Here is a 20,110-nt window from a genome sequence, read left to right as displayed (position 1 = left end):
CGTCATCTTTGGTTCATTAAATCCCTGAAGCAGTGCTCCTTCATCTGTTTGTAGTAAGTCTCAGTTTCACTGTAAACAGTAAGTTACACATAAGTTTCAGTCTGGCCCACCTAAGCAGTATGAACCAGAAAAAGACATTAATTTTCAAGTGATTTAGTGGCAATTCACCAGGCTTAAATGTGTTGAATAACAACAACATGATGCAGATTCATAAAATGCAAGCTTTGTAAGGTCTGTCCTCTAGAGGAGAAAAACACAACTTTGCTTGTATGTCGACTGGAGGTCAGATCGATAAGCTTCCGCGACAGTGTTTAGCAGATTTGTTGCCCAGGCTGAAAGTTTTGATCAAGGACAGAAGGTATTTTTCATAGGGATTAATGAATTGTTGTCAGATTATTGCTGCTGGGAGATGGGATGTTGTTACACATGATTGCGTTCTGCTTGCTCTTTCATACAGACAGATTTTCCTGCAAACACCAAAGCTTGCTGAAAGATGATGATGATGGTCTTCCCTGTTTGTACAACAAATACACTACAAATGGGACTCTCCCCGTGGTTAAAATTAGGCCACTGCTGACAGATTCTACATTACAATCTTAAAAAATAGATTAAAAGCTAGAAACAAGAATGAAGGCAGAAAAACATGACAAAACTGAAACATTATGCATAGTATCAAGGCATTATCAAACAAAGCTGTTTCTGCAGAGTTGTGGGCTGTATACAGGATTGTATACTTGTGTCTAGAAGCGAGCTGCACAGCGCAGGGACATAGTGGGTCTCGTACACACATGTGGCCTCGAGGCAAAAAGTTTCTAACTGTGACTTAAAGACCTGTTCCTCTGGAGGGATTATTTGTAGTAACTCTGCCAGGATCAAACATCACAGAGATCTTCCCTGTGATTTGTCCCTCTGAGCTTCCCGGCTGCCAGCTCAAATAATGTATGTTTGCAGTAAAAACACTTTCAACTGGGCAAAATGCTGATAGTGACCAGGCCTCAAAATCCCATGTATTCCAATAAGGATGATGGTAGTCATCGATAACGAAAGGGTATTATGGAGGATTAGCAAACCTTAATATTTGAGTTTATTTTTTGTGAGCATTCAGTTTCCCCTCCCTGAAAAACTGTGGAGTTAGGCACAGAGCCACATGGCCAGTGCTAGCATGGCTAATCCTTGTCCAGCAAGGCTCAGAACAAAGCCTGGGCAAGGCTCCTCTTTACATTATTGTGTTGGAACTGGAACACAGAGACAATATGGATGGCTGACATTTACTGGTTTGTGAAACTGCTGCTCCTCTTGTCATCTAGAATCCCCAAACCCTGTTGATTTTTCTTAAATGAACAAATGGAGTCCTACTTTGAACTCCTGTGAGGAGTTTATAGCTGCTTATGAAGAGGACTGAAATAAACCCAATGACCACTGCTACCACTGTACCAGTTTGTCCACAGGGGGCGCCAAAATCAACGCAAACCAAAAGTTTCTCAGAAAGCTTTAATTTGGAGTAGGGCAGTTAGCTACCACTGTTAGCAAATACTGATGGCAAAATACTAATACATGATATTAATCCATGCTATGAATTAACTACAATTTAATAACTTGTTTTGAAACAGAAATAAGAAATGCATTCACACTGTGGAGATATCAAGATGAATTGAAAGCCCACTAAGCAGGGTACACACAAGATGATAAGGCCAATTTAGGGCCCGGTGCCCTCTTTTGGACAAAAGCTAGCAGAGTCACAATATTTTTGATGGTTCTAGAAATTATCTTGCCAGATTTCTATACAGTTAGGTCTGTCAAGAGGGATTTTGATGATACAATAACTGAGCAGGAAGCAAGCCAACTGAAGAAGGAAGCACAACAAATGCATGGCGACCGTAATGCAAAGCATTAAGTCAGATGGATCTCAGAAATGAACTACAAACTTGTTGATTTTTGGCAGGAGCTCAAGAGTTTATACTTGTGACCATGATTAAACTGAGAAGAAAGGGGAGTTGGACAAAAGTTGCTTTCACAACCGTTGCCAACAGGTAGCCAAGCAGCTAGCAACGTTTGGCTTAGCCAAGAACTGTATATTAAAACGGAAGCAATAACAGTTTACTTATCGTGAAGCGAAAAGATTTAGATCTTCCCTTGCTGACTGGATGCAGTATAGGTCACAAACCCTGACTCCCCTATGTTAACAGATGGATGTCCAACTATAAAATTTAAATACTGAAACATGATTTCTGTCATTAAAGGAAGTTCTTATGCTGATAGTGTTCATTTTTCTAAAAAGTTCAGTTAAAGTTAGTTATTGGATTTTACTTTTCTTTCATTCACTTCTGCATCAGCTTTATTTCTCTAAACTGGAGGGTGCTGCTTGGTGTCACCAAGCTGTGCACTAATATGTATCCCCACCTTGCAAATAGGGATATCACTATCACCTCTCTCTCTTACTCTCCTCAATCCCTCTTTCAAGACCCAACTCGGTCGAGGCATGATGGCTGTCTGGTTCTGCTCGGTTTCTGCCTGTTAAAAGGAAGTTTTTCCTCGCCACTGTAACTAGCTAAATATTGTGAGGTGCAATGCTCATGATGGATTAAGGTGGGGTCAGACTGAGTCTTACCCTGTCTTGAAGTTGGTTCTCGGTTCATAATTTGACATCGAGTTGTCTAGACCTCCTATGTTTGTAAAAGCGTCTTGAGGTAACGTTTGTTGTGATTTGGGGCTATACAAATAAACACTGATTGATTGATTGATGATTGATGGTAGTGCAGCAACAAGGAAATCATATCTCATTGGCTTCCCACCAGTTAACATGTATGAAATGTGCAGATAGGTTAAAAAAAAACTAGAAATCTGCAGTGACAGGTGAGAACTCTGGCCCTACATGTAAATCTGATAGAGGGTTAAAAAGAGAGCTATAACTTATGGTTAAATTATAATATGACAGGTGTGATAGGCTATAACTTAGCTTTATAAAAAAATAAATAAAATAAACTCTTTAAAAAAGTTACAAAACAGCTATTGCATCACTTTAAGCTTCGGCAGCAGAGGCTTCACAGTCTTGGGATAACTTTACAAAATGCAGGAGCATGCAATGTTACCCATTAACACAACTTGCTGCACATCACTGTGTATCAAATAAAGCTGTTTATAGCAACAGGTGGAAAATGGGTGATGGGAATCATTTCCATAAATGCATATTCAGTTTGCAGTAAAACATCAGCTGCCTTCATATCTAAAATCACATTTTGCTGCTGTGAACCAACCAAAAAGTTTTTCATGAAGTGCAGTACAGCGGCCTGAGAACTTTTTCAACAAGAGAGTAGAGAAGATATTCACAGTCGATCCAAGTGGTGGGCAAGTACAGGAGAGTGCTGTAGGAGTGGATAACTAGGCTGTGCTGCATGCTGGGTAAAACAGACACGGTAGCTGTGGCTAAATCTGATGTGTCAGATGAGACTGTGCATGCCAGCGTGGGTTTCATGCTGTGTCAACACAATAAGGGACACCGCGGCTGCTTTCATGGATGTCAGAGCAGTAATAACACTAATGGACATCATGACAGATTCATCCTCTTGTGGAGACAGAGAGGAGGAATGAGGAGGCCAGGTGCTGTCTTTTTGTTTGCACAGAGGATGGAGAGGGCAGAGCGGGGACTACTGTGGCATACTGATGCAGGTACAAGACAGATTCTTTCCTCCTGCATCTGTCTGCTTACATCCACACTCTCTGAGTTTCTCTCTCTCTCGCTCTCTCTCTTCCTGAGACACGCGGGAAGCTTTAAAAGATAACACATTTCTGTATGCATTCTTATCTTTACTGAGTGTTTGCCTTGTGGTTATGTGCATGAAACGTAGCTTGATACGCGATTATGAAATGGTCATGTAATGGGTGAGAGGGAAGCTGGATGCACATGCATATACAGTATACACAGACACACACACTGCAGCTAAATGTCACTACTCAGAGGAGACAGATAAGCAGAGAGGGGGGCTGTCAATGGAAGAGAAGCGTGAAGAAGTCCCAAATGTGTCCAGGTCCCCACAAATGTTCTGTGAATTTACTGCCAGCTGTGCCATTCACATCTGCGGAGGGGAAATAACTCAGAATGGCATGTCTGAAAAACAAAATGTTGCTTGGCAATAAAATAAGTGAAAGTAACTACACCCTACAGGCTCAAGCTTTTTTTTTTTCCCTACAGAAAATCAATGCTTTTGACCAACATTTTGATCCTGCTTGTAATTCCTGAGTGTTTGCAGTTATATATTCCTTTTTAAGCTTTTAGGTCTTTAGTAGAGAAAAGGCAGTAGGGATGCAGAGTAATGGAAATCCCAGGCCAAGCTTGCTGGTTGCATAATAAGCTTCTGGCTTGGCAATTGAGATACTTCTATCAGGCAGACGGCTTGCGAGTATTTTGTTTATGTAAATCTGGTGTCTGGTGGGTATTTCCAGGAAACAAAAAGTTTCTTAGCCTCACATAAGCAGTGAAACTAAAACAAAATTTCCCAGGTTAGCACTTTAACAGGATTATCAACCTCTGAGCTGACTTGAACCTGAAGTATACTTGAACTAAACAAGCGTGGACAGCGCGGGTGCTCGCCTGCAACCCAACAAGGTCAAGTCTTTTTCCACCATGTCAGCCCACGCCGGACCACAGCGAGGCTGAGCATTGGTGTTCTCTCCGTGCTGCGTTTAAATACACACCAAACTGTGGGTCCAGGCCATGCATAAAACATCAGAGACCATTTAGGAATGCTCAAACAAGACCTCTACATTGTCTCTTTGTCATAATTAAAAACACAAAACATGCATATTGCATATTATGTGAACATAACATGCTAAGACTGTTAATAATTCACTTTGTAGTTCTTATTAATTAATAAGAGCAGCTTTGGCTCTCTCTTTGTATGCAGATGGAGCGACTGCCAAGGGGGAACAAGTAGCTTTGTAAGCTTCCTTTTTTCTGATGTTATTGCCTTTTAGGGCTTATGTAATGTTACTGTAATAACAACCATCAAAAGTCATGAAGTCCTGTTGTAATTAAAGTGACTTACACAAATCTCTGTTGAGCAAAAAAACATCTAAAGATGATGTTAACTGATATTTTTGTCTTCTTTTAGCTCCCTTGTGTACATGCCATCCTGTTTAAGTGTCTTTAATATTTTATCCTGTTGTAAGCTTGTGATTGACTGACTGTAAAGACGAGTACAGTTTGCTCTCTGCCTGTGACACAATGCATGAAGTGAAGCAAACATGTTTCTATTTAGCAATGGTACACAATTAAACAACAAATTTCTCATAGAAATATGTTAAAACTCAAGACTGATTCTGTGTGGGAGAGAAACAATCCCAAAACTCAGAGTCAACAAGTATTACTGGGAGCTGTTGCCAGGCAACCACTTGAGATTCCAAATAGTTCGGGCTTAGAGCCAAATGATCATTACATAATTTCCCATAAAACTGCTAATTGACCTCAAACTTGAGCTATTGTGCGGATTGAACCAGCAGGATACTGCATGTTATTTTTGAGCTTTCTTATAAAGGTGCTGGATGGTGGATTTTGTTTGGTCAAGCTAGCTGTAGACTTTATTTTTGTGGCCTTTGTTCCAAGCTAGACTTAATGGCGGCATGCTCAGTGTTGCTCTGGACTCTACCTAGTCCTGCTTTCCTTGTCTGTGATTGGCTTACACCAAGTGGCAACCTCCAGTGTTAAAAAGTGAAGCCATTGCAGAGGTGAAAAACAATGCGGTTTCTTGAGGCTGCATCCAAAAGCCCTGGAGGATAAACATGTTAACAGCCTGGTAAAAGAAACATTTTGGTCTGAATAGTTTGTTACTTTACTGAGCAATTTGAAGATATTAGAGCTAGGAGTTATACATAGATTTATATCATTTTGGGCGTGGTTGAGTTTACTGACAGGCGGTGTAATGAAGCTGTTTGTCAAGAAGCCTAATGCCTGCCTGATCTTCAACTCTTTTTTTGGATTGTCAGCATCCAACATGGTGGCTGCCATCGTGTAGCTTCATAACATCTCTGAGACTTCTTCCATGTTTTGTAGTCTATGACTAATACTAATATATTTTGATTGGATAAAACCAGTAAGTCACTCAGGAAATCTGTTACTCTGTGTCCTGTGTGTTTTCCTAAACCTAACCGAGTATGTGGTTAATGTTTTAAGAGTTTCACTGTTTGGTTGGGTTTAGGTAACTAACTATAAGCCAACATGGACATTAACATGGAAAATGAGCATTGGTCCACTGGATACCATGGTGGAAGAAATCCAAGCAAACTGAGACAACAAGTACTAGAAAAACAGGTAAGTTGTATCAGCCAATCACAACACAGATGAGGGGGGGTTGGGCTAATGTTTCCTGGCATGTAGCTTTAGATTTAACTAGACGACACACAAGGGGTATTGATAATTCTGAATGCTATATTTAGCAGTGGATAACATGACATCATCAGAATAAAGAAGTCCACTGGCAGTTGTACTGAGCCAAACAAGAAACTGGCAGCTGTAGTTTGTCATTCAACAACACATTAAATATTTTACTTAAACTTCATTCCTGGGTAAAATTAAAAACGGTCCACTGACCAATTTGATCAATGTTAGTTGTACTGACTGATCCCAAACTTTGCCACTGTTGAAAACTAGAAATATGGAAGTATTACAAAATATGCCTGTGGCATTGCAAATACATTTTGGCTGACTTGTTAAAAAACATATGCGACTTATTATTGGAAGTCAATCAAAACCTGATGCTGGTTTGCTAGAGAAAACTCTTGAATGTGTTATGCAGCAGCAGCAGCAGGAAATGTTGGTTTTGCAACTGCAGCAACTGATGATTTGACAGCAATCAGTAATAGGCAACTATTGTTGTCAAATCTTCATCATTGACAATCATTCACTTTTATTCTTCAAGAAAAAAAAACAGTGTCCTCTACCTATCTACTCTGAATGCTCACTAAAGCAGATACTCTGATTCAGAGTGAGGTAAAAGCATTTACCTGAAAGTTCTTTAACATTGCATCGCTTTTTTATGTGTAGCTGAAGGAAAAAGAAACAACATGTCTTCCTTTTGGGGCCTAGAAAGGATAAAGAGGGAAAGATTAAAGCACTAAAAAAAAATAAAGCGATTTCTGTCAAAGCCTAAGGCTGCTGAATGACGTGAGAGAGCAAGAGAGGGGACGAAGACAAAAAGAGGTAAATGAGAGAAGTTAATATTGAGGACAGAGAGCAATAAAAAAGACAAATGCCCTCAGACATAAGTCATAAAACATGGATGAGGTGCGGCCAGTGAGAAACCCCAACAGCTGGACTCTGGAGGCTGACAACAACGGGGCTTTGATATAATCATTCTACCCCCCTCCACACACACACACATACTCTCTGCCTCATCATTAGCATCAAGAGGGATTTGAAAGGCACGACTTGGGAATGTTTAGCCTGTATGCCTGGTCAGACCTCTGACAAATCAGCTGGTGAAGGGCTGTCACAGTCATTGTGTGTGTAACATCATCTGTATCGTAAGGTTACACAGCTGGAGAGTCTTGCCTAAAGCGCTTGGAGATATGGAGAGGGGAAGGCTCATTAGCTCATTAACAAGACTGAGAAACAGATGAGCAAATGAGTCAAAGTCCTGATGGCACTGAGACCTCGCAGGGTCACAGTTCCCACTGTCAAGGGTCAACACTGCCAGTGGCTGCTGAGGCAATTTGTTGTTAATTGAAACTGATCCAAATGAAGATTCCCCAAGCATTGTTGAAAGAACTGCTGCTTATTATACAGAGGTTTAATGTTTAAAGCACCACAGTAAGCAATGCTAATAATGCGTTCCATTCATCGGGGCGCCAGTTGGCCCATGTGCATGGGCTATTAATCCTTTTTGTAGCACTTGGCTCAACTCCCATTTGCAGTATGTCTTCCCTAAGTCTCTACTCCCCACGTCTCCCGTCTCTTTTCAGCTGTTGTCAAAATAGGCAAAAAATATATAATTCAAAAAAACGTTTATTTTCTTTGACTGTATATAAAGACAGATGGCACATCTCCACCTCCTCCTGTTGTACCAAAAAAAGGACAATATACCCCCCATGCTGGCAGTGAGGTCTGGAGATACTCTGCAAAACGGGTGCAGAGTGCCTCATGAGCCGCATCAGTCAACAAAGCTGTCTATTGTGATGTCTTACCTATTTTTAGCATCTAGTAACTAGCTAAAACCAAACTCACTTCTCAAAATATGGCATGTTTGGACTCCATTCAGCATAGAAAATGATAATGACAAAAACCATGTTTCAGAATAATTTATTCAACATGTTTTTGGTTTTCAGTAAAAGTTCAAAATGTTTGAATGTGGTTTATGACCATAATGCAGCCGGTCAGTATGGCAAGTTCCAAATATCTTGACCTTACTTTTGTGGAGCTGTCATGTCCTCTATCTTTTTAAAGTTCATATCAACAATGTAAAATAATTCTTACCAGTGCCTTGATTTGAGAATAAAATGAATGTATTATTCAAGTCCTGCACTGCTACATCAGTATGGTCTGAAACTATGACTTAGAGGAAGGAGACATTTTCAGAAGGTTTTTCTTGTGAAGCAGTGTATTGAGACACTATAACACATTAAGAACTATACAGTAAAGCCACTAAAATATATTTGTATTTGGGGCAGCCACCCACCCCTGTCTCAGTGTAGGCAGAACACTTGGACTTGTTTGGAAAGCCGCCCAATCATCTGCTGTAACTGAACTGCATTGATTTGGAAAGTTTGGTTGTTTACAGCCAGTATTTAAAGGCAATTGTTTATATTTCAGTATTTAATTAGTCCCTCTGGTTCTTTTGGACTCACTACCTGAAAAAAAAGCTCTTTACGTTGAACTTCCCATTTATTAGTGTTCAATGTAAGTTTCTAAGAGAGTATGGCTGATTGTCAACTTCCACCAACAGCTTCGATTTGTCTCTAGAGAGTGGATCCAATTAAACTGATAAGAAAAATAAATCTTTGGCAAGTAATACGTAATGTTGGATTCCAAACTGGATTAAATAAGGTGTCAATGTAAACGATGGTAATAGCAGAATAAACATGGGCATGTGTAAGTAATTCAGTTTCCCCTTAAATTCTCCACTTCAGTCTCAATAGATATGACATGTTATTAATGTGAACTGGAGGTTAGTCCATATTAAGCTTTTAAGTTTTAATGTACATCTTTCCATGTTTGTACTCAGGCACAATACCTTTTTTATATACTAGAGTGATTGGATATTCTGGGTCTAACAACAGATACCTTAATTCAAGCATTCCAAAAGATTGGTAAGCCATGGCCTCTTGATTCGATTGGACACCTCTTTTCAGCTAGATCCATCTTGATACCTTCTCTGCAACGTCTCCCTTGTTTCGCTGCTTCTACTTTGTCACATAATGCTCATGGCTTGAACATCTCCAATGCAGCACTTCGTCCTTTGACAGCCCTTCATCGCCTCCTGATACTCTTTCTTTTATGCCACTCCTTCATTCTCTCATTTTTGAGGAAAGTTAGCTCTTGCAAGATGATCTGTCTTGTCGCCTCAAAGACTAAGGCAATGTCCGTCTTCATAGAAGACTTGTAGTAGTTGAAGCTGCTTCTTCAGTTCAACCAACAGACATATGGAGGCAGATAATGTGACGTCACCCTTATGAAGAAAGTTATGAAGCTTGTTGATGGTGGTTGCCATATTCGTCAAGGGATTCCTTGGCTTTTGCAGCATCTTCAGCACCACAGGTCGCTGGGGACATCCTGCTGTCTTCTTATTCTGCCATTTTGCTGCTTTACACTCCTTTAAGGTTAAATTTGCCATCAACATATTTGTTGATATTTGGCGCCAGCGCATCAGTAACTATATGACAGAAGTCAGGACATGTGTTTGCCATATCAATATTTGGTCCTAGCTCTAGTACTTAAAGATCTGGTCAAGTCCCCGGAAAAGATGCACAGTGCCTCAGAGCAGTGCCTCAGCACCTGTTAAACTGGATCTTCAGAACTTACGTGTTCTTCCTCAAAGTGCTTGAGATAAGCCAACTTACAGCGAACACTTGTGACTCACCCTTCATCCAAGTTTCCGTGTTTTACAAGTGATGTGTTCTCAAAACATACGAGGCAGGAGATTAACAAACTGTCCAATCACATGACACTGACATGCAGGCTGCCTGAGATGTCATGCAAGAGTTAGGATAATCTCACCAGAGAGGGAGTACTTATACGCAGGTTAGCTGTTGCATGTGCTTTGCATGTGAGTAACGTTTCTCCATAAGATTTGCAAGGACTTAAATCCATTGCAGAGCAGACACTCTTTGACAACTACAGCTGTGTGTCTCTTTGAGCTGTCAATCATTTAGGAAGTGTACGTGTGATGATGAGAGAGTCCTGGGCATGTAATACAGTTAGCAAGGCCTGTGTGTGTGTGCACACTCCCCCGTGATATCTGATCATCGCTGACAGTTTGTGTTTCATCCTCTCCAGCGCAGATATTCACGGTGCCGTTAAAAGGCTTTTGAAGGTCTCTGCCTCTCACATCACACCCAGTAACCCATTCCTTACATTAACATCCCTCCATCATTACCTGCATGTGATAGGAAAGGCTTTATGCTGTGTGTGGTTAATGTATGTGAGAATCAAAGACAGGTTTGGTTTGCAAAACTGTGTGGAAAGTATCTCTTTGTAGTGTTTGACAGCAGGAAAAAGGGCAGAGAGACAGGTAGTGGTAAAAATGGAGAGATGGAGATGACAAAAGTAAACAAAAGCGTGAACAAAGAGAGACAAAAACAGGAACAGATGGACTGGGAAAGAGGACGCTACACAGCAACACCTTTTATCAGCACAGGTCTTTGTCATAGTCATAGTCTAAATGTTTTGACAAGGTGTCAACAGAGGCTGGCAGTGGAAAAAACATCATGATCATCCTCTAGCGACCAATTCAAAGCATTTTCTATACATGAGCACCTTCTGAAGATGCTTCAAAAACAGGCTTACATGAGCTAATACAGTACTGTATGTTCAACTGAATTTCAACTGTTCTGCATGAGCAGCTAATGCAAACTGAACCTTGAAGGTACCCATCACAGGTTTTACCACTTTAACATCACAGAGCAGCCTTGTTCAAACTTAAAGAAATAACTATTTGCTTTTTCCGTACATATGACACTTATCATCATCCATCGAACTGCTTCTTGAGTCACATCTTTTCTAAGTCTTTTCAGAATTTCAGTGTTTCTATTGGAGTAACACAGTTCAATAGTCTTCTCTCCTGCTTTCATTCAGAGCAATGTTCCCCACCTCACCTGAAGAAGAAGGTATTTGTTGCTCCCAACACTCCAGAGTTCTCCTGGAGAGCCAGAAACAAACACTGACTGGATTGAAATAACAGAGAGACTCAGCGCAGCAGGCCCGCTGATTACGAAGAAAACCACACACATAATAAACACACAGGAATATACAGAATACACACTCCATACTGCAGAGACTCACTTCTGAAAGCTAAAGTAAAAGACACAAACACACCTTTCAGAGAGAACAATGGTGTTTAAAATAAACACAAACATTTCCCTACACACAGCCAACATCGCTCTCCTCTCGTTTACATGCACACAAGCTTTACATTCACTTTGATGGTGTGCAGCTTCGGTTTTCACAGGCAGAGCATTTCTTATTTTAAATGCACACACATTAAACATGCACACACATACCACACCAATCTGCTGCTCATCAAATCTTAAAGCTACAAAGCCCTCCACCTGCTCCCTCATTTCATTCCAGTCTGGCTCAAGGGGCATGAAGCTCTGTTTTTCTTTTCTTTTGGCAAGTTTCTCCAAAACTTCTGTTGCTGGAAAAGCTAGTTATAGTTATTCGAAGGAATGATTAAATTTAATTAATTTTAAAGCTTGAAGGGCTTCATATCATCCTCTAGCTGTAGGGTCATGAGAGATTCTCTCCAAATGAATATATAGTTTGATGAAACTTGTGCAGTAGCACCATGAATGGCTGATGTCTAATTAATTTTTGGAAGGGTTGATCATGACGTGGTTAGTACAGCAAGACCTTCAGCAGAGTTCTCCAATTTGATGTTACGTTTGTGGGTAGACGAGACCGTTCAGGCAATGTTAATAGGAAAGCAGAAAAAAAAACCTGCCAATGTGTTGAGCTGCTCACCTAATCAAAGCTATTAACTTCTTGGCAACTCTTAGTATACCATGCCTTTTTGTGACTGAAACTAATGTAATATTTTCTTAGCACATTTCCGAAAAATTTAAAAATTCCACTCTGATAGAAAAATGTGTCAATCAAATAGCATATCCATCCCCACACCATCAGACATGCTGGTTTTTGTGTGTTGACAACGTACGGTGGTCCCTTCCCTATTTAGAGTACAAGATGTGGAGTCCATGATTTCCAAAAAGAATATCAAATTTTCATTTGTTAGACTACAGAGCAGTTGTCATCTCACTTCATCTCAGTCCTTGTTTAATAGGATGGGGCCCAGCAAAGTTGACAGCGTTCCTGGATCATGTTTATAATGGTTTCCTCTTTGCATGATGCATTTGTGAATGCAGCGACAAACTGGGTTCACAGACAATGGTTTTCTATGTGATTTCAAGCCAATGCAGAGATTTCCACTGCAGAGTCATGTCTGTTTTTAATGCAGTGTGTCGCCTGAGGGCCTGAAGGTCACGGCTAACCAGTATCAGTTTTCTGAATCTTTTAATTATATACTGTAGATAATGAAATCCTAAAATCTTTGCAATTTGACGCTGACGGACATTACTCTGGAATTGATGAATTATTTCCTCAACCAGTCTCGAACAGAAAGGTGAACCTCTTCACATCTTAACCTTTGAGAAATTCATCACATCAGTGTAATTAGTTGGGAGAACTTCCTCCAGGTTTTTTTTTTTTGTTAGAATTATACAACTTTTCAGTGTTTTGTTGTCTCTATGATTATTTTGTAACGTGTTTCTGGCATCATTTTTTTAATAAAACAATACCATTGGTCAGTTTTAACATTTGTTATATTGTCTTTGCTCTGTTTTTAAATAAATATAGGCTTTAAATGCAAACCATCAAAATCTGTTTTTGTCAACATTTTACGTAGCATTTCAACTCTTATGGAATTTGGGTTGTAGTATTTTCAGGTCAAAGATTGTCTTAAGTTGTTAAATGAGCAGAAAACAAAGGGAGCATGGGTTACTAAAACAGAAAAATATTTCAGCAATTCTCTCAAACCCCCCTAACATGAAGGGACAAACTGAATCTATATCGCAGTCTGTGTGGATTTTGTTTTGCCACAAACATTAGAAGTAAAAGGAGTTTAATCGAGAAACATCCAAACAATACAAGGCAGTATAAGCAAGATAAAGCTGTCATAAGATAACTGAATAAACAATAAATGTATCTCAAAGGTTAATGACTTTCAGTTTATACTGAAAAAATATGCAGTGAGGGCCTACCAGCATCACAACAAAAGGTCCTCTTTGTCTAGATGACATGTATCACCAATAATAAACAAACATTTCTTCTTCTGTTTTAAGTTTGCTTTGGGGAATTTGTGTGCCATTACTGAGAGAGATAGGACAGTGGATAGGGTAGAAAACTGGGAGAGAGAGAGTGGGGAATTTATCCTTGGCCGCGTGCTCAGAAGAGTATAGCCTCTGTACATGTACCACGCAATTTAACCCCTAAGCCAAACTGGCGCCACATACAAACATACTTCTGATGATTGCATTAATAAAGATATAGTATAATTTATGTATGGTAATGCTCCTATAACATTATCAAATGTGTGTAATATGGACTGTGTAAAAAGAAGGATGGCATTACTACTTAAAAAAGTTAAGCCAACACATCTTAAGCTCCACTGTATAGAGATCTTAAGCTCTGCCCCCTCCATGTTAACAAGTGGGACACGGGTCAAATGGTGTAAACAAAATACACATCAAAAACATTTTTCTGAGACATTTTTTCTGTTAATATAGTTAGTTCTGATCATGCTGATTTATTGCAATGTCATTTATCTGAGAAGTTAAGTTGTTAACTCAATGCTACAAAAAGGAGAATAATGCCATAATTGATAAATCTGTTGAAAAATTGGAAATTTCTGTGGCTTTAAATGATTTCACCAGTGCATTATGTAAGGTCCTAAGATTTATGTGATGTGGAAAACACAGATGGAATCACGGAATTTGGAATTAAAAAATGTATCAACTGTAAAGCGCAGAATATTGTAAAATTTGCTAAAATGTGAGCGTGATTTGTAAAAAAATGTGTTTTTCCCTACCAGTTTAAGTTTTTTTCTCAGTGCCTGAGCTAAATGATCAGATAAAAACTAAGAGGAGAGTCTCTCCTGTATTTTGGCCGCTGCAGCTACTGTCAACATGTCATCTCAGGCAGAGCTCAAGTCTTCCCAACATGTGCAGCCATGGTGAAGAGGCCATCTTAGACGTTAAAGTCATAAAAAAAAATTAAGAAATGTGACACTAAGTGCTAAGTTTGCAGCAGAAAAATAACAGAACGACCTCTACAAAGTTTTAGCTTTGATTATTGATATGGAAGATAAATGGAAGAACAGGAGAACCAGTTTCCACAATACAACCAAGTTGGCAAACCTATAGCAGTTAGATCACGGTGTACGAACTGAACCTGGAGTAGACCTTCACATCAATTTATTCAGGCTAAACTTCAAACACTTTAGCTCAGTTGAGAAAATGATTGAGGTTAAGTTTCTTAAAAATACCTGATAGACTTTACAGTTAGAGTGAGGTGAGAGTTCAGTTCTCTGGTCTTTCCAGCAGTGGTCTCTCTGCTTCAAAATGAGGTCAGAGCGTAACACAGTGAGGGCTGCTTTCTCTGCAGTGATGGCGGACTTCCTGGAGATGGTGAAAACCAATAATTCACACAAAGCTGCGGTGTAATGGGCTTTCAGAGAGCTCCGGACACAATGACACAGACTTTCAAGGCCTTTGATAGACACTTGCACTTTCACATAATCTCACATGGTCATGCAGAACCTCAGTCACACACCTAACACGTGAGATTTTCTCACACTTGCAGGCTCTGCAACCCAGCAATCAGTCCAGTTTTTAGCCGTGAAAGTGCAGTGTCTTTGAAGGTGGGGTGTCAGGCCACAGCTTTTGGCTTTTGGCTTTGGTGGCGTCAAATCCTACTAGACAGAGAATCAGGGTCAGAACCAAATTATTTCCCAAAGGTTGAAGGAGGACAGAGAAGAAAAGGATGAAAAGTACAGAGAGAGGAAAGAGAAACAGTGATTTTTGAAAAAATATCAAGTAGAGTTAGTGAAATACAGGACCTGGAGCAGCCATTCTCCCCTTTAGATGTAGAGTATTGCATGTTTTGTGTCAGTGAAAAGATGTTGAAAGAGGAGTAGTGAGGAAATGTTGGCTGGGAACCTGTGGTAGTTAAACTTGCCTGCTTAATTTGTTTTACAAGCTCCTATAAATTTTCAGTGGCTGATACAATTTTTTATGATTGGAGAAATATGTGTCCTTTATGGGTAGTAAAAGGGGTTCAGCCAAACATTCACTGCAAACCACATCTGAGCTGTCAGTGTTTGTTCAAACAAAGTTAGGCAACAATAACTTGATTTTTTCTCCTCATGCCAAACCAGTGTACAAGTGACCAGAAAGAGTAATACTCATTACTAAAGTTAAAAAGTAAGTTATTTTTTCTGTCCATTCATTCAGTCTCTCCTGTGAGAGCCATTTCCTAGTGAGAGTCTTTTTACTGGCAATCAGCATTTAATTCATTCAGTTTTTATATTTTTTCCACCATTCTTGAGATATAAATCTAAGGTATATAGTCTAACATTCCAGGGCAATTCCACAGTTAAAATTGACTTACAGGTTTCCTGTATCCCTTTCCAGTGGTGTTAGATAACAGACCAATCCAATAAAATATGGTAATAGTTTGCATTTTGGTCCTCACAGTTTATCCAGCAAACAGGGAGGTTATTACTGTAATGACACTTCAAAGAAGATGTAAAAAAACGATCTCCATGCCTGTGAACTGGTACATTTCCACTGATACCTCAATACTGTTGTCCATTGCTCCTCAATTGCATTCACCCCCTCTTCTCCCACTTTATTCTAATGTTTCGACTTGGTTTAATGACATTTTAATTTGTTTTTTGCTTGTTACATCCATTATTGGCAAGATGATTTCAGTTTATGAGCTATAACTCTAATAAAAAGAACAAAAAGTCAAAGAAAGGACAAAAAGTCAATCATACAAACAGGTCACGGTAACTTCGGCTCACCTTGTTCCCTATGGCTTTCTTGGGTGGGAAGTTGAAGGTGTCCACCTGTGGAAAGTGGATTCTCAGGTGATTGTGGAGCTCCCTGAACTCGGTGTAACGCCTGTACACATTCCACTCGTTGTCCAGGATGCGGATGTACACCTGAAGACAGGTAGGACACATTTAAAATCCAAACTTAGTTTGAAGTACTCTAAAACCTAGAAAGTCAAAGCAATCACTGTGAAATCTGATGTTGTCGTGAAAGCATGTTTTTTATCCTTCTTCCGTAGATCACGTGTTTGTTTTTGAGCTCTTACAGTCCCTTACAAAAACTAAATGAGATGGGTAAAAGAAAGACTTCCTCTCATCCTTGTAAATGTGTGTTTTCACTTACACAGTGCAGCACATAAGAGGGAAAGAGGCTGTCTATAAGCGTGACTGTGCTGGCACCATTTCCATGGACCATTACCTGCTTTATTCAGACTCACGAAAGATAGAGGGAGCAGAGAGAGAAGGAGAGATGAGCCTATTACAAGAAAGAGAGGGAAGGGAAAGAGTGGGAGATGGGTTCCATTTTCACAGTGAAAAACAGGGAACACAAAGAGACAAAAGGGAGAGAAAGGCGGCTTTCGAGAATTCAATTTCGAAACACCCAACCACAAGAAAAACAGACTTGATTCCTGTAAATGAAAACAGAAATTGATCTTCGAATCGACCAATGTACCTAGGCAAGGCAACTCCCTATGAGGCAAGTCAGAAATAAAGTAAACAAAAGGCAAGAAACTCCAAACTGTGCTGAAATGTGGGACTTCATGCCCCCTTTCACAAAAAACAAAAGGTTGCACATGGTGTTTCTGATGGTTATTACTAACAAGACGCCACACACAGAGAGTCAAAGAGCAAAAACGGACTGAATGGAGTAAAGTGCCTGATCCTGACAAACCAAACCAGCAGCTGCCACAAGAAAGATCAATCTGGGGGCACCAGAGTACTCCAGCACAGGAGCATGTCAGTGTTGGAACGTCAACTGAAACCCCTAAACATTGTTGAAACTGCTTCTGACAATTTTCAAAGCCGGCAATTTCACATTTACACCCACTCCAAGCAACTGGGAAGAAGAGAAAAGGTGAGAAAGCAGCTTTTTTCCTTTTTGGTACCAGAAAAATACAAAGTGAACTCCTCTCTAACAATGTAAACAATTATGTAATTCATCTGAAAGATGTCAAGATATTTCACCGGACATGAAAAATCGTCAGCCACACATGAGAAATCTCCATCATAATGGTTTTGACTGATTGACATAGTTTAGTGTTCAAAATACTGTTTTTTTTATATTGTCACTGCTTCACCTTGCAGTCAAACCACCCTCTTCTTTGACACTATGACTTCCTGAACAATAGAAGCTCCATATCCCTTCCCATGCTGCCCCTTTTTTTACAACATAGATCAGAATCTCAAGTGAGAAAAATTCACAGTCAGATCAAACTGTAATCTAACTTCCCTTCTCCAACAATTTCAAAGATAGAGCATGCTTGTGTTGTTACTGGGTATTCAAACCAAAGCAGCATGGTCACAATGAAGAGTTCACTTAATTCTGTCAACTGACAACAGCCTTGGATGGCTGTGGCTATCCGTATTAAATAAAGAAGTCAACATAATACACAAAGCTGAACAAGCTCTGGATGTAGTGACCTTTTTATGAAAAGATTATGTAAATCATTGTGTCTTGATGTTTACTTAACGTTCCACATATTGGTCTTATCTTCTGTTGACAGCTGACCTAACCAGCTGATCTGATACGCTGCATGGCATGCATAGGTATACACAGGATTATTGTACCGTTAGAAAACCTAGTGCCAAAAGGAGGCCTGTCTTACAGCGAGGAATCAGATGACACTTTTCTTTTGAGCTGAGTTATTTTTAATCCCTCGAGTAGGTTGTTTTCTATCATGGGCGTACATTGCTGAGCTTCTGTGTTGGTACTTGGTTCTATGTCTCCAAACAGCGGCCCTGCTGACCCCAATCTACTGTAGGTAATACACTGTGTATTGATAAGTACTTCATACAACTGCTCTTTAGAAAAATCAAAGCTTTCCTTTCAAGACCACCTGTTTGAAAGAAACTGATGTCATGTAATGTGCTTTTCAGGAGTACAGACAGCATCTTGTCTGATCTGCAGCACAGGATGTCTTCATGCATTTTCTGTCCATGTCCATCTCAAGGACTCTCTGATGGATATCAAAGCAAGAGGGTAAGGATGTTTTCTTGTGCTTTATTTTGAGGTGACTGCTCTTTCACTGTGGGATCTTCTGTCAGCATGCCAGCCACTGTGCAATCTAGAGAACATGACAAACATGAAAAATGTGACATTCTGGGCAGCCATTAGGAGGAGACTGACAGCTGAAGCTTTGTTAGATGTTCTAAATGTCTGGCTGTTAATATTTCAGCTTCACTGACAGACGTGTCTAGACATTACTGATGTTGTAAAGAGACAGAAAATTATACTTCACAGTTTAGTCAAATAAGTGACTTAAAAGACTGTACGATCACTTAAATGGACATTTACAGAGCCATCAGGGGATGAGATAGGACACCATATATCTAATCTTATTCTTCCTTGTGTGTGTTTATCAGTTAATGTTTATTTCATCTACATTTTAATCAAAGCAGAGTAGAAGGATAACAATATTTCTACACTGATGTGAGCACAGTCTATATTAAATTATACTTATGTGAATTAAATTAAAGCAGAATTAAAAGCCAAATAAATCTCGTCAGTCCAGGAGCACCAAAAAAAGAAAATTACCAATAAGCATGATTAACGCCAGGGGAGGAAATTCCAGGGTAACTCACAATCAATAAGAACAGTAAGATATGACACAATATGACGCACTATGGTACAATACAATATGATATGATTTGATTAGATATAATTTAATACTTTACAATATGTTGTGAAAAAATACAATATATATTAAGATATGATATATCAAGATCTGATAAGATATGATATAGTATAATATAATATGATACCATAAGATATGATACAATACAATATGATTCTTTGCAATAAGTTAGAAGGATACGATCTGATACCATAAGATACGATACAATATGATATGATACGATACTTTACAATAAGACATGATACAGTACAATAGGATACAATATGCTGCAATAAGATATGCTAAAATACATTATGATATGATACGGTAAGATGCGGTATATCAATACAATACACTACAATATGATAGAATACGACCTGATCTGATACGATACTTTACAATAAAGCATGATAAGATACAATATGATGCAATAAGATACACTAAAATAAAATAGGATACTTTACAATGCAATACAATGCAATACAATAAGACATGATCAAATATCATACGATACTTGTTGCTCTATACATTTGTGACGATGACCATGACATTGTGACACAGCAATTCTTCGATAGCTGATAATTAAATTGATTCTACATACAGCCTCTGCTGCTATTCTATCTGTAGTCTGTCATATAATTCACCAGAAAAGAGACCAAAGGTGACAATAAAGGCCAAACTAACACTTATATAAAATAAATACTGTGTGATTGGCTGCTGGTTTAGCTCAGCAGCTAAAGTATGCGCCCCATGTACAGATGCAGCAGCCCCTGGGTTTCAATTACAACTCTCAGCCTTGTGTTGCATGTCCAATCCCACTCTTCAGCCCTCGTCAGCAGTCACTGTGTTGATACACAACACTCAGCGAGGCTATTCAACAATTTAAGCAAATAATGCTCATAGTCATAACTGATACAAAAAGATAATTTCAATTTAGATTCAATCAAACTCTTCACAGTA

The 20,110-nt window shown here is 39.3% G+C and overlaps 1 protein-coding gene across 3 annotated transcripts in view; it reads right to left on the bottom strand.

Annotated features, from left to right (window-relative positions):
* snx29 (sorting nexin 29) overlaps positions 1 to 20,110 on the bottom strand; it is a 217,534-nt gene that overhangs the window by 21,735 nt on the left and 175,689 nt on the right. For all 3 annotated transcript variants that reach the window (XR_004634773.1, XM_034708495.1, XM_034708494.1), the window contains exon 19: positions 16,287 to 16,427. Coding sequence is in view for 2 of the 3 variants with exons in the window: in XM_034708495.1 (XP_034564386.1) it covers positions 16,287 to 16,427 (141 nt within the window). In the remaining variant the exon portion in view is untranslated. The remainder of the gene's footprint in view (positions 1 to 16,286; positions 16,428 to 20,110) is intronic.

Source organism: Notolabrus celidotus, chromosome 18 (assembly GCF_009762535.1).
Source record: "Notolabrus celidotus isolate fNotCel1 chromosome 18, fNotCel1.pri, whole genome shotgun sequence".
NCBI classification, from domain to species: domain Eukaryota; kingdom Metazoa; phylum Chordata; class Actinopteri; order Labriformes; family Labridae; genus Notolabrus; species Notolabrus celidotus.
The sequence above is the reverse complement of the archived record's forward strand: the minus strand, read 5'-3'. Positions and strand labels throughout refer to the sequence as shown.